The 15,246-nt window shown below is 48.2% G+C and overlaps 1 protein-coding gene across 1 annotated transcript in view; it reads right to left on the minus strand.

The window, feature by feature from the left end:
• Positions 1-429: 429 nt before the first annotated feature.
• Positions 430-15,246, minus strand: part of LOC115089256 (L-lactate dehydrogenase B chain-like) — a 45,205-nt gene continuing 30,388 nt past the window's right edge. The window contains exons 7-8 of the mRNA XM_029597380.1: positions 14,076-14,199; positions 430-691 (exon numbers count right to left, since the gene is read on the minus strand). Coding sequence (XP_029453240.1) covers positions 524-691; positions 14,076-14,199 — 292 coding nt within the window. The 3' untranslated portion in view covers positions 430-523. The remainder of the gene's footprint in view (positions 692-14,075; positions 14,200-15,246) is intronic.

Raw genomic sequence — 15,246 nt, forward strand, 5'->3', positions numbered from 1 at the left:
GAATAAGGGGTAAAGCTAGCGCGTCGAAAATGCGCGCCCAAACACGGGTTAACAGTGCGCTCCGCCGGAGTGCACTGTACTGTATCAGCCTGTTTATAGACAATTTAAAGCTCGGATGGAGATATCCAGCCTGGTGGCTCTGCAGTAGTACTATTTATTTATTTATTTATTTATTTATTTATTTATTTTTATTTATTTAGCATTTTTTTTATACCGATAACTATTTGCACATCGTATCGGTTTACAATTAACTTCGAATTAATAGGCAAAGGCCTTTACATGGAACAGCACATAGTAAAGGCCTTTACTATGTGCTACCATGCAGGAGATGTGGGTTTAATTCCTGTACACAGTCTGTTCTAGTCCTCCCAGCCCTCTCTTAATGCTTCACGGAAACATTCACTCAATAAATCTGAAGAGAAAGGAAAGCCATGTTCTTAATTTGCATTTATTTATGACCCTGTAGACAGGGATTCCTACAAATTCAGTCAGGAGAAAGCTGACAATAGGAAGAGCTGGGATATTACAAATCTTTCAGATCCTTCTGGATATTCCACAAGGTGTCGGCACTTTTCTTCAGCTGGGCCACTTCCTCATCCTTCAGTTTTAGATTGATGACACTCGTGATTCCCTTGGCATTAAGCACACATGGGAGGCTGAGGAAGACTTCGTTCTTGATGCCATACATGCCCTGTCCAAGGCAATAACAGATTCTTTAATGAGTGGCTAATTGCAGCTAATGCCTGCCTTGGACACGGCTTTCATGGTGCCCCTCTGAAAATGCCTTTCAGAAAGCCACATAACAGAAAACGTGGTCTTCTGAACTACTTCTCCAGTAATGTTAAGAAAAGCAAGAGTTACAACCCTTAGCCGGCTCGGAGAGGCCTGGAAATGTACAATACTGAGCATGGGGCTGAGTACAGGAAGCAGTGAGAACTGCTGTGGCCCCAGGTGGAAGATGTACTAGCGGGGAAGGAAGCACTGAGCAATGCTATGGCCTTGCACATGGAGTGCACAGGTGGGAAGTGAGGGGAAAGAAGCATTGACACTGCTGGGGCTCCAGGCAGCGAATACATTGAGGGATGTATAACAAGTACTGAAGGAAGGATTACATATTGAGAACAGCTAGGTCCTCAGACAGGGAATACAATGAGGGGGGGGTACAGGGCAGACTGAATACTGCTGATGATCCAGGCAGGGAATACACTGAGGAGGGTACAGGGCAGACTGAATACTGCTGATGATCCAGGCAGGGAATACACTGAGGAGGGTACAGGGCAGACTGAATACTGCTGATGATCCAGGCAGGGAATACACTGAGGAGGGTACAGGGCAGACTGAATACTGCTGATGATCCAGACAGGGAATACACTGAGGAGGATACAGGGCAGACTGAATACTGCTGATGATCCAGGCAGGGAATACACTGAGGAGGGTACAGGGCAGACTGAATACTGCTGATGATCCAGACAGGGAATACACTGAGGAGGGTACAGGACAGACTGAATACTGCTGATGATCCAGACAGGGAATACACTGAGGAGGGTACAGGGCAGACTGAATACTGCTGATGATCCAGGCAGGGAATACACTGAGGAGGGTACAGGGCAGACTGAATACTGCTGATGATCCAGGCAGGGAATACACTGAGGAGGGTACAGGGCAGACTGAATACTGCTGATGATCCAGGCAGGGAATACACTGAGGAGGGTACAGGGCAGACTGAATACTGCTGATGATCCAGGCAGGGAATACACTGAGGGGGGTACAGGGCAGACTGAATACTGCTGATGAGCCAGGCAGGGGCACTGAGCATGGGGAGCCAGACAGGGAATACATAGAATGGGGGTGGCACTGAACATTTTTGGGGACCCAGGCAGGGTAGGCACATGGAGGGGGTTATAGGAGGCACAGTACATTTCTGGAGTTCAAGGCAGGGCATGCATTAGGTGGGAGCTATACAGGAGACACTAAGCATTTCTAGTGATGCAGGCAGGGAATGCACAGGGAGGGGTATGTATGTAAGGAGGCTCCTTACATTGCTAGTGATGCAGGCAGCGAATGAACAAGGGGTATGTAGAAGGCAGCACTAGTGCAGAGTGACCTTTCCCCCTTACTAAAGGAAAATTGGTTCTTACCTGCTAATTTTCATTCCTGCAATACTAAGATCAGTCCAGACGCCTGGGTTTTGCATCTCTACCAGCAGATGGAGACAGAAGAAAAGCTTTGCTGAGCCTGTAGTACTTAGGCATGTGCCACCCGCATTCTCTGAAGTATAACCTGTACTCAAGCCAAGATGAGTAAAATTGCTAAACTCATTTTTCACCCTTTACAAAAGCAGGGGAAAGGTTAAGCCCTAGAGCCAGGCCCCATCCTAGAAACACAACCAACATAGTCAAAGAACCAAATTTCTGCACAGAAGAATCCAAACTTAGAGTCATAGCAGAGAACTGAGCGATCTTTCCAGAGAGGGTGGGACTCTGGACTGATGTGTGATATTCCAGGAAGGAACATTAGCAGGTAAAAACCAATTTTCCTTTCCTGTCCCAACCCCAGATCAGTCCAGACATCTGGGATGTACCCAAGCTCCCTACACTGGGCTTGGGTATATCCCAATGTCAATGAGTGGCTAATTGCCCGCTTTCAGCACACTTTCTCCAAATCCTGTCTCCTATGGCGCTCGCACATCCAGGTGGTAATGTCTTGCGATAGTGTGGAAAGACGACCAAGTTGCCGCCTGACAATCTGCCCAGGACACCACTTGCACCCTGGTAGAATGGGCCCGCAAGCCCTCAGGAACCAAATGCCCTGTGTAGATATAAGCTGACACAATAGCCTTCTTGAGCCATCTTGTGATAGTTGCCTTAGACACTTTATTCCCTTTTCTTGCTCCTACAAAAAGGACAAAGAAATGATCTGAATGGTGGAAGTTATTGGTCACTTTTAAATAGCGCAACAATCCCCCGGCAAACATCCAACAAATGCAAGTCCCTAGCTTGCAGATCTGAATCTAGGCCCCTAAAGGAGAGATGGATTTGAGGAAGCTGGAAGAGTGGTCGAAGATATGGCAGCTGAGATTCAATGCCAAGAAGTGCAGAGTCCTGCATATGGGGTGTGGAAATCCGAAAGAACTGTATTTGATGGGGCTTGAAGGGCTGATGTGCACGGAGCAGGAGAGAGACCTTGGGGTGATAGTGTCTAAAGATCTGAAGTCGGCGAAACAATGTGACAAGGCGACAGCTAAAGCCAGAAGAATGATTGGATAAGTTCTTGGAGGAGAAGTCCATTACCTGCTATTAAGTTCACTTAGAGAATAGCCACTGCCATTAGCAATGGTTACATGGAATGGACTTAGTTTTTGGATACTTGCCAGGTTCTTATGGCCTGGATTGGCCACTGTTGGAAACAGGATGCTGGGCTTGATGGACCCTTGGTCTGACCCAGTATGGCATTTTCTTATGTTCTTATGTTCTTAATGCTGGGCTGCATAGAGAGACGAATAACCAGTAAGAAAAAGGAGGTGATAATCCCCTTGTAAGGTCCTTGGTGAGGCCTCACCTGGAGTACTGTGCTCAGCTCTGGAGACCGTATCGCCGAAGGGACAGAGACAGGATGGAGGCGGTACAGAGAAGGGTGACCAAAATGGTGGATGGTCTTCATCGAATGACTTATGAGGAGAGACTGAAGAATCTAAATATGTACACCCTGGGGGAAAGGAGGAGCAGGGGTGATATGATACAGACTTTCAGATACTTGAAAGGTTTTAATGATCCAAAGGCAACGACAAACCTTTTCTGTCAGAATAAAATCAGCAGAACCAGGGGTCACGATTTGAAGCTCCAAGGAGGAAGACTCAGAACCAATGTCAGGAAGTATTTCTTCACAGAGAGGGTGATGGATGCCTGGAATGCCCTTCCGGAGGAAGTGGTGAAGACCAAAACTGTGAAGGACTTCAAAGGGGCGTGGGATAAACATTGTGGATCTATAAAGTCTAGAGGATGTGAAGGAAGAGAGGGAGGCTTGCAGGGAAGATTGCTACTACCTGGAGATAATACCCTTATTCAATAGACATACACACGGTAAATGCAACTCTGACAGTGCTCTATGCTTCAACGGCAAGAGGAAATGTGAAAAAAGGATTTCCATTCACAAAAAAGCAGGGAGTAGCTTGCTTGTTACGGCGGTTACTACCCCAATCCAAACAAGCTTCACTTTCAATGTTTCGCTTTCAATGCATATCCAGTGTTACTCTCTCCTTCAATGGCAGAGGGAATGAAGAAAAGATTATTTTATATTCTGACAACAACCAACAAGGACTGAATTCTACAGTCTGGGTAAACAAATAAGCGTGGGTGTAACTTGCTCACTACGGCGGTTACTACCACGAATCAATTAAGCCTGATACTTCACTTTCAATACATATCCAGAGAAGCTCACTGCTTCAATTGCAGGGGGAAATGAAGAAAAGTGGATTTATATTCAGATAACAACCAACAAGGACTGAATGGCACAGGCTGGGTAAACAAATAAGCATGGGAGTAGCTTGCTTATTGCGGCAGTTACTACCCCTAACCAATTAAGCTAGATACTTCACTTAGAAGCAGTTTCAGCACTGCTCTCTACATTAATGGCGGGGGTGGAAGGGAAATAGAATCAAAAGGTTACATTAACAGTGGGGGTGGAAGGGAAATAGAACCAAATGGTTACATTAACGGCAGGGGTGGAAGGGAAATAGAACCAAAAGGGTACTAAAGGCCAAGAGTAATAGATAAGTATGAGAGAGTGAGGATTAAAAAAAAGTGTGGAAGCTTGCTGGGCAGACTGGATGGGCCGTTTGATCTTCTTCTGCCATCATTTCTATGTTTCTATGTCCAACTAAGATGCAACAAAAAACACCTTTGGTAAGAAAGAAGGTACGATGCACATCACTCCATCCTTCCTAACCTGAAGGAAAGGATTCTGAAATGACAAGGCCTGAAGTTCTGAAATCCATCTAGCAGAACAAACTGCCACCAGGAAAACCATCTTCAATGTTAGATCATTCAACATTGCCTTTCTCAACGGCTCTAATGGTTGACCGCAAAGGACCCTCAACACTAAATTCAGATTCCATGAAAGGACAATCCGCCACACTGGAGGGCTCAGATGCTTTACCCTCCGGAGAAATCGGATAACATCTGGGTGCAAAGCTAAAGCCAGACCCTGCACCTTACCCCTAAAACAGCCTAAAACTGCCACCTGAACCCTTAAAGAGTTGAACACCACCCCTTTTTGAGGCCAATCGGCAAAAAGACCAAGATGCAGGACACTAAATCCTGAAGTGGTCTCAAACACTCTCCACACCCGGACATAAGCTAAAAAAGAAGACTGCCTCCTAGCTTGCAACAAAGTTGTAATGACCTGAGTAGCCTTTCAAAAGTAAGCGGTGCCTCAAAAGCCAGGCATGAGACAAGTGGAGTAACCTAATCAGATGCCTGAATCTTAGCAGGCTGTCTATCGGCAGATTGATCAGATCTGCAAACCACAGCCAATGCAGCCATTTCACAGCGATTAAGATCAACTCCACTGGGTGAGTCTTGATGTATCTGAACACACTTCCCATGAGAGGCCAGGGAGAAAAGACGTACAGCAGAATTCCTGTTGGCCCCCAGAGAACCAGGGCATTGAAACCTTCTGCTTCTCTCTCATCTGCGACTGAAGAAGAGTCGGGCCTTGGCATTTCCTCTCAATGCCATCAGATCCAATTGAGGCACTCCTCATCTGGTGCGATTGAAAGTCATTGCCTCTTCTGCTAGCTCCCATTCCCTAGGATCCAAAGCTTGACTGCTGAGAAAATCTGCTTGTATGTTGTCCTTCCCGGCCACATGAGATGTTGCCAGATTTCTCAAGTGCTGTTCTGCCCAGTGGAATAGTGTACCTCTCTGGACACCATGAGACTCCAAGTTCCCCTTTGCCAATTGACATAAGCCACCATAGTCGCATTGTCCAAGAGGACTCTTGTTGTGTGAACCCTCAGCAGTGGAAGAAAAGACATCAGGGCCTTGCATACTGCTCTCATTTCCAAAAGATTGATGGACCACAATGCCTCCTCTGCCGACCATCACCTTTGAGCCATTTGCCTTAGGCAACCGGCACCCCAGCACTTAAGGCTGGTGTCAGTGGTGACTACCACCCATTCTGGGGTTTCCAACTCCACACCCTTCAGCAGGTTTGCTCAAGAAAGCCATATGATAGACTGGATCTGGATTCCCTCTTCAGAGGCAGCGGTAGCTGAAACTCCTTCGACTAAGGTTTCCAGCAGGACAAAAGAGCTCTCTGGAGTGATCTCATATACGCGAATGCCCACAGAACAAGTTGTAGCGTAGACACCATAGAACCCAGAACCTGCAAATAATTCCAGACTCTGGCAATTGACAGTTATAGTAACTTGAGAACCTGCATCTGCACCTTCTGCACTCTTTCTTCTGTTTAGGACCACCTTGCCTAAACTGGTATCGAACCGGGCCCTCAGATATTCCAGCAACTGGGTTGTATCCAGGTTGCTCTTTGCCATATTGACCACCAAGCCCAGGGCACATAGAAGCTGCATGACTTGTCTTACTGAGTCCAGATAAAGAGCCTCTTATCTTTGCTCAAATAAATCAATCCAACCACCTTCCTTTCATAACACTGTGGCTACCACCACCATCACCTTGGTTAACATCAGTAGTGCCATTGCTAGGCCAAACAGAAGGAACTTCTGATGTTTAAAATCATGAGAGGTCTAGAACAAGTAAATGTGAATTGGTTATTTACTCTTTTGGATAATAGAAAGACTTGGGGGCACTCCATGAAGTTAGTGTGTGGCACATTTAAAACTAATCGGAGAAAGTTCTTTTTCACTCAACGCACAATTAAACTCTGGAATTTGTTGCCAGAGGATGTGGTTAGTGCAGTTAGTGTAGCTGTGTTTAAAAAAGGATTGGATAAGCTCTTGGAGGAGAGGCCTTATTGACTATCCCATCACCTAAATTGGCTCATTTGAGTTCAGTTAGAGAGAGATCCTTGTCTTTGGCGGGACCAAAGATGTGGAATTCCCTGCCTGTTGAGATTCGGTTAGAAGAGAACATAAATAGTTTCAGGAAACAAATAAAGACCTGGCTATTTGAACAGGCCTTTCCCAACCAATCATGATCTTATTTTATTTCTACAGATGGAGCAGTTATAGCAACTATAGCAAGGGGAGAAGGGCGAAAAGGGAGATGATTTGATGGACAAGGGTTTGGCGAGGAAGGGTAAACTTATGAATAATAGGGATGACAGGAGGGGTTAAATGTATAAAAAGTAGGGTAATTCTACTAGTAATAAATAAATGGGTGGCTTTCTATGATAATTTTGTAATATGTTTTAGTTTAATTATATATTGGCTATGTAAGAAACATCAGGGTATGTTATATGTTTGTGTATTTACTTGAGCTTTGCTACTGCAACTCAACTTTATTGTAAACCGCCTTGAAATGAACTTGAAAGTCGGTATATAAGGATATATATAAATAAATAAATAAATAAGTTGACTTAGAAAATAGCCACTGCTATTACTAGCAAAGGTAACATGGAATAGACTTAGTTTTGGGGTACTTGCCAGGTTCTTATGGCCTTGATTGGCCACTGTTGGAAACAGGATGCTGGGCTTGATGGATCCTTGGTCTGACCCAGTATGGCATGTTATGTTGTTATGCCCCACTACAGGCAATGGAACTATTGCATCTCGGAGTCTTAACTGCTCAATGGTACAATGTACTGTTTGTCTTATGGTTTGAGAGGTGCAAGGGAGACCATGTGAGCTTTGTGCAGCGGGCAAGAAAATTCCAATGCTTATCCTTCACTTACCGTATTTTTCGCTCCATAAGACGCACTTTTTTTCCCCCAAAGGTGGGGGGAAAATGTATGTGCGTCTTATGGAGCGAATATAAAAAAAAAACCAAACAAAAATCTAACAAACACCCCCCCCCCCGACTCCCCCAAGACCTGCCGACTTAATTTCCTACAACCCCCCCCCCCCCCCAAGACCTGACAAATTAATTTCCTGCAACCCCCCACCCTCCTGACCCCCCCAAGACCTGCCAAACGTCCCTGGTGGTCCAGCGGGGGTCCGGGAATGATCTCCTGGGCGTGGGCCGTCGGCTGCCAGTAAACAAAATGGCGCCGACGGCCCTATGCCCTCACTATGTCACTGAGACCGATCGCTGCTATTGGTCGGTCTCAGTGACATAGTGAGGGCATAGGGCCGTCGGCGCCATTTTGTTTACTGGCAGCCGACGGCCCTATGCCCTCACTATGTCACTGAGACCGATCGCTGCTATTGGTCGGTCTCAGTGACATAGTGAGGGCATAGGGCCGTCGGCTGCCAGTAAACAAAATGGCGCCGACGGCCCTATGCCCTTACTATGTCACTGAGACCGACCAATAGCAGCGGTCGGTCTCAGTGACATAGTGAGGGCATAGGGCCGTCGGCGCCATTTTGTTTACTGGCAGCCGACGGCTCACGCCCAGGAGATCGTTCCCGGACCGCTCCTGGACCCCCGCTGGACCACCAGGGACGTTTGGCAGGTCTTGGGGGGGTCAGGAGGGTGGGGGGTTGCAGGAAATTAATTCGGCAGGTCTTGGGGGGGTCAGGGGGGTGGAGGGTGTTAATTTAAAGGGTTGGGATGGGGGGGGGGGGGGTTTTGGGGGTTCCCACAGAAAGAAAAATTTTCTGATCTGGGGAGTGGACCGAAATGGCCCTCCCCAGACCCGAAAACAAAATGGGGAGAAAAAAAAAAACTATGCACTCCCCTAATTTGCTCCATAAGACGCCCAGACGCAGAGCCGGTTTAGCACAATTTATTTTTTTTTAATTTTCCCCCTCTGAATCCTAAGTGCGTCTTATGGTCAGGTGCGTCTTATGGAGCGAAAAATACGGTATATTGTAAGAGCCAACTGGTCCATAGTTATTTTGGCCCACTGCTCATAAAAAAAGAACTAGACATCCTCAGATAGTCTTTGGGGAAGAGTGGACCAGCCTCACCTCATTGTGTAGTCTTATTTCCTTCCGCTTTCTGGCTGGAACTGTCTCGGGATGGTCTGCACAGGTCATGAAAGGACTGTGACCTGTTCAATCCTTGCCTCTGGGCAGAAAAGGAACCCCTATTGGGGCAATGCCTCCTTGAATCTCTATCTAGACCTGGACAGAAAACTCTTCTTGCCACCCTAGGGCTTGTCCTCTGGCAACCTATGCCCTTTGGACTCGCCCAGATGCTTACTCAGTTGTTGCAAGTATTCTCCAAATTAGGAGTTTGCTCTTGGAGATTTCCAAGCTGTGACTTGGACCACACATCCGCCGACCAGTTTCTCAACATAGGAGCCACCTAACCGATATTGCCAACATCATATTTCTTGCTGATGTGTGGAGCAAATCATATAATGCATCCATAAGCTATTCCTGCCTCCAAGCGCTCAGCTTGCTTGGCAGATCATGAAGCTGATGATGTTGAACCCAATGCAAACAGGCATGCGCCTCAAAGACTGCTGCAAATCACAGTGCGAATACTGAGCACCAAATATAAAAAACCCTTTTGAGGTGAATCTCTAACTTCCGGTCCTGAGCATCTTTTAGAGCTGCTGCCCCTACCACTGGTATGGTGGTCCTCTTAGTCACAGCCGAGACCGACGCATCCAAATTCAGTAGCTGTAGCAGTACCAGTGGATCTTCCATCAAAGGGTACAGCTTTGTAATGGCTCTTCCCCCTTTAATCCAGGCTTCAGCAGTCTCCCACTCCCTTACCACCAGCTTCTTAATGGTCTTGTGGATGACGAAAGCCTTTATCGAAACTCTAAACCAAACCATGACCAGATCTGCTCCCTCATGATTCCATTCTTATTTTATTTATTTATTTATTTATTTAGGCATTTTATATACCGACGTTCCAAATGAAGATCACAACGAGGGGGGGGGGAGATCCTTTATACCTAATTCCTTCAGAGCCTGGGGAATGATAAGAAAGAGCTCTTCTCTTCTAAAGAGCCTAATCACCTTAGGGTCTTTTCCTTCCACTACCGGCATCTGCTTGGGGACATAGGACCCACTAAGAGCATTGCTATCCAGGGATCCCCCTGCTTGGATAGTCATCTGCATCCAAAATCTCCGATTCCTCCGATGTACTAAGTGTCCTTCTTCCCAGACCAGGAATGTGAGCGGGAACCTTCTTGCCCACCTGAGGTGCACTGCCTTAGTCTACCTCTCCGAGCACTTCCTTGTTATTCCTTTATTGGCTAAGGTCTTGTGCAGCAGAAGCATAAAATCTGTGGAAAAGGACTCCTCTGCCTCTGAATCTACCTCAGAGAGGTCCTCATGTCCCTCAGAGTCCTCCTCCATGCACTTGGCTTCTAGCATGGCAGGGGACAAGGCCAGAAGTGATCCTTCTGCCTCCTCTGATTTGCCTTGTCCCCCAGCACTTGCTTCTAAAATGGCCACCATTCCCACACTGACCTGAAAGGCCTGGCCAGTCGCAGCCACGGAGTGAGTGAGTTATTTATTTACTTATTTAAAAATGTTTATATACCGCCTTTACAACACACGTCGATCAAAACGGTTTACAACTAATAAATTAGGACACTTAAAAACAGTAAACATAAGATAGACAAAAAGTAGACAATCATGGTGCAGTGCCGTAAAAAACTGATGATTAAAATGAATGTACAGATCTGTGCTTTTGAACGCTGAGAGTGAGTAAATGTGACCTAGTGGGAGATGGAGAATGATTTAAAGACTAATGAAAATAAATGTAACTAAACCTTTTTTTAATTCTTTATGCGATAATATCTGCCTTAAGTAAGCTGGGATGGAATTCCAGAGCGAGGGGCCAGTTCTGAGAAGGCAAGTCTTCTGGAGATATTGAGCCTGGCAAGAGTGGGTACTTCTAAGAGGTTTTTGTGTAGGGAGCGTAGATGTCTGCTAGGTTGATAAACGCGAAGTAGTGTGCATAACCAGGTAGAAGAATCATTATTGTTGCATGTCCCGCCCATGGCAGGCCCGCAACTGGGCCTACTCGCCTCCAGCTCCCGGACCTGGCCCATCCTCACTAGTGGCGGTAGGCAGCCTCCTGCGCTCCCGCATCCCTGTTGCCTCCTCGGCCGTTCCTGGCTCCTCTGCGGTCCTCTCCGGCTCCCAGCAGGTCTCCCCATGTGTGCCAAGGGGAGACGCCGCCATCCAGTGTCCTGCCTCTCTCTAGGCGCGCGCGCCTTGCCAGCTTTTAAAAGGGCCATGGCAGGAACCTAACCCGCGGCCCCGGTTGATGATGTCAACGGGCCCTGCTGCTTAAGGCAGGGCCCGCCACTCATTCCTTGCCTTGGCAACAGGTCTCTACACTAGTCATGTGTTTCATTGGTCGTCCTCGTTCCTGTTCCTGACTTCGTTCCTGGTTCCTACCTAGCTTTGCCTTGAACTGATTACCGGCTTTGACCCTTGCTTTGTTGGACCACGCTTAGGACTGATTACTGTGTTTGACCCTCGCTTCATCGGAACCACGCTCAGGACTGATTACTGGCTTTGACCCTCGCTTTGTCGGAACCATGCTCGGGACTGATTACTAGCTTTGACCCTCGCTTCGTCGGAACCACGCTCGGGACTGATTACTGGCTTTGACCCTCGCTGTGTCGAAACCACGCTCGGGACTGATTTCTGGCTTTGACCCTTGCTGTGTCGGAACTACGCTCGGGACTGATTACTGGCTTTGACCCTCACTTCATTGGACTACGTCTAGCTCTGCCACCTGTCCCAACTCCAGCCTGTTCTGGACTTCGCCTCTGGTATCGACTTGGCCTTGTCCTTGTCAGGCTTCGGCCTTCTGCTGCCCGGGCATCACCGACTCTTGTTCCTGGCCCGTCCTTGCCGCCCGGGTCTCTGGATCCCTGCTCATTCGGACCTGCCTCGGTCCCACTGATACCTCTGCTGGCTACCTGCTACAACATCCACTGGGAGTTGTCTGATGGAGGCCCGCCAAAGACCAGCCAGCTCTGGCACCCAAAGGCTCAACCTGCGGGGAATGAGGGCTGGTATTGGCGAAGCTCCAGTTGGTCTCTGTCTCCTGGTCTGCTCCGCCTCCCGTCAGTGGGGACCTGTGGGGCTTGCCGCCGGATCGTCCCCAGTATTATTTCCAGGATCACCTCCAGGAACCTCCTGTTGTTCTTCTGAACTGCCAAATCCATCTTCCCTTGTGGAACCACCTTAGGCCTCTTAGATGGGCATTGAGACTTCTGATAGGCCTTGTAGAGGAGTAGGAAAAAATCTGTAGAAAAAGTCACACTTTACCAGTCTTCAGATGTGCTTCCGACCATTGGCAGAGGGGGGAGGGGACGTCCTGCCTGCTTTCTGCCACGTGAAGGCAAAATGGCTGCTGTCCACTCAGCACCAACAGAGGCCTCTTTATCTGCCCCTGCTGACCAGGTAACCTGTCTGCTACCTGTCGTCTCCATGGATGTTCCCTCTCCTCTGGAGACAGTCTCTGAGTACAATGTGACCACATTGAGACGCGATCATCTCATAGTGCAGGCCTGAGAAACTTTCCGCACTCAGCGACTGGCGCATTGCTTCTGCATATGTGCTGCAACTGCTCTGAAACTTCCTGCTGACACAAGTCACTCCTTCACAAGTTGCCCTGGACTCTCAAGCTGTGGCCGAGTCACCGTCTCTTCTCACCCCTGAGCCTTGCTCTGCCACTCGGACCCAACGCATCACATGATCGCTTTTTTTTTTAAGAAACAGTGGGGTAGATTTACAAAAAATGTGTGTTCGCGTACTTTTGTTGGCACCAGTCGCAAACAAAAGTACGCTGGATTTTAGTAGATACGCGCGTAGCCGCTAAAATCCAGGATCGGCGTGCGCAAGGCTGCCGATTTTGTGCAGCCGGCGCGCGCCGAGCCGCGCAGCCTACCTCCGTTCCCTCCGAGGCCGCTCCAAAATCGGAGCGGCCTCGGAGGGAACTCGCTTTCACCCTCCCCTCACCTTCCCCTCCCTTCCTCTACCTAACCCACCCCCCCAGCCCTATCTAAAACCCCCCCCCCCTACCTTTGTCCGGGGATTTACGCCTCCCAGAGGGAGAAGTAAATCCCCGCGCGCCAGCGGGCCGCTAGCGCGCTGAGACGCAACCTGGGGGCGGTTCTGGAGGGCACGGCCACGCCCCTGGACCGCCCCGGGCCGAAACCACGCCCCGGTCCCGCCCCCGAAACGCCACGTCCCACCCCCAAAACGCCGTGCCGATCGGCCACGCCCCGACATGCCCCCCTCGAAAAACCCCGGGACTTACACGAGTCCCGGGGCTCTGCGCGCGCCGGTGCGCCTATGGAAAATAGGTGCACCGGCGTGCAAGGCCCTGCTCGCGTAAATCCGGGCGGATTTACGCGAGCAGGGCTTTTAAAATCCGCCCCAGTATGCCTAAAGTACAAAAAATGAATGTATACTTTCCTGAGTCCGGCAGCCAGGGTGGGTAAGAAGACCTCAGAGGGTCCAAGGGAACCAGGACCCCTGGTTTTCAACCCCTAGGGTTGCTGTGGCCTGAGACAGACCAAGGATGGCCCACGTAGGAACCTAACACCTCAGGGAGCAAGTCGTCTTCTTTGTTGTCCACTACCAATCTACTGTGCCTCCTTTTTGTTTTATTTTTGTTTCTTTTTCTAAACTCCAGACTGCAGGTGGCACATGAGGTTATGTAGCAGGGCCTGAAAAGTTTTTATTCTCTGCCTCCATCTGCTGCTAGGGATGCAAAACCCACTTGTCTGCTCTGATCTGGGGTATGAATAGGATGAGGTTTCTGTTTATTGTGTGAAGAATAAAGTTGTGCCAGAGGAGCTGGAGTCCAGGGTGAATCTGTCCTTTAGGAAAGCCATAGGCTGCTTGTGCTCTGTGACGCGTGTAATTCCACTGAGGAGCAGTAGGTCATTGACTGAAACTGTAAGCTACAGTCCAAACCTCCAGGTCTGCCCTGATGATCTGGTGCCATTCTCAAACAGCAATTAACCAGGGCCTGAAAGTTAATAACCCGCCCTGCCAAGGGACTTACCTTCACCATGGTGGAGACTGGGTGAATGCGAGAGAGGTTCTTCACTATAGATTCTGAAAGGTTCGCAACGCTCAGGCCAATAGCCCAATTAGTGTAGCCTTTCAACGTTATCACCTCGTAGGCACTGAAAGAGCAGAGCACATGAGAGAACCGTCACCTTGTAAGCACATGCAAGGCAGGACAGACAGTGCACTTACTCTGACCAAGGCAAAAACACAGGAGCACACGGGAAAAGCAGCGATTTACAAATTTATTTATTTATTTACGGGTTTTTTATATACCGAGGCACGTTTGCAAAACATCACCTCGGTTCACAATGTAACATAACTTAGCAACAAGCTTTACAATAATAACATTAACAGGGAGAGGGTTAACAAAGGCAGGGGATGATAGTACGAGAATTATATACATATGTACATGTTGGTTTTAACAAGTGAGTTAAACAAGGCAATCAGGATAATTAGCGGGGGGAAATAATAAAGGGAAGGGGAAGAGGAGGAGTATACCCACAGTGGGTGGGGGGTCGGGAGAGAAAACAGAAAGGGCGAGGGTCAGTTGGGCGGTCATGTCGCATCTTTGGGAAGAGTCAGTTCGTTAGTCAGGGTAAGCTAGTTTGAACAGCCATGTTTTAAGATTGTGCTTGAATTTTTTGTGGCAAGGTTCCTGGCGTAATTGGGAAGGCATTTTATTCCAGTGGGTGGTTCCTGCAATAATGAATGATCGCTCTCTGAAAGTAGTGTGCTTCATGAGCTTAGGAGAGGGTATTTGGAATTTGGCCAGGTGATGCGTTCTTGTGGGTCCTGTCGGAGTGTGAAGCCGGAGGTGTTTTGGGAACCATTGCATGTCATGGTTATGAATGGCTTTGTGTATGAGCGTGAGTACTTTATATACTATCCTGGAGGTTACAGGGAGCCAGTGTAATGATTGAAGGACGGGAGTGATGTGGTCATGACGGTGAGTGTTGGTAAGAATGCGTGCCGCGGCATTTTGTAATAACTGTAGAGGTTGTAGAGTACTTTTTGGTAAGCCTAGGAGGATAGCGTTGCAATAATCAAGTTTGGACAGGATCATAGCTTGCAGAACTGTGCAGAAGTCAAAGGTATGTAGAAGAGGTTTGATTCTCTTCAAGGTGTGGAGTTTGAAGAATCCGCTTTTTATGGTGGCTGAAATG

This window comes from Rhinatrema bivittatum, chromosome 4, assembly GCF_901001135.1.
Source record: "Rhinatrema bivittatum chromosome 4, aRhiBiv1.1, whole genome shotgun sequence".
In the NCBI taxonomy this organism is placed as follows: domain Eukaryota; kingdom Metazoa; phylum Chordata; class Amphibia; order Gymnophiona; family Rhinatrematidae; genus Rhinatrema; species Rhinatrema bivittatum.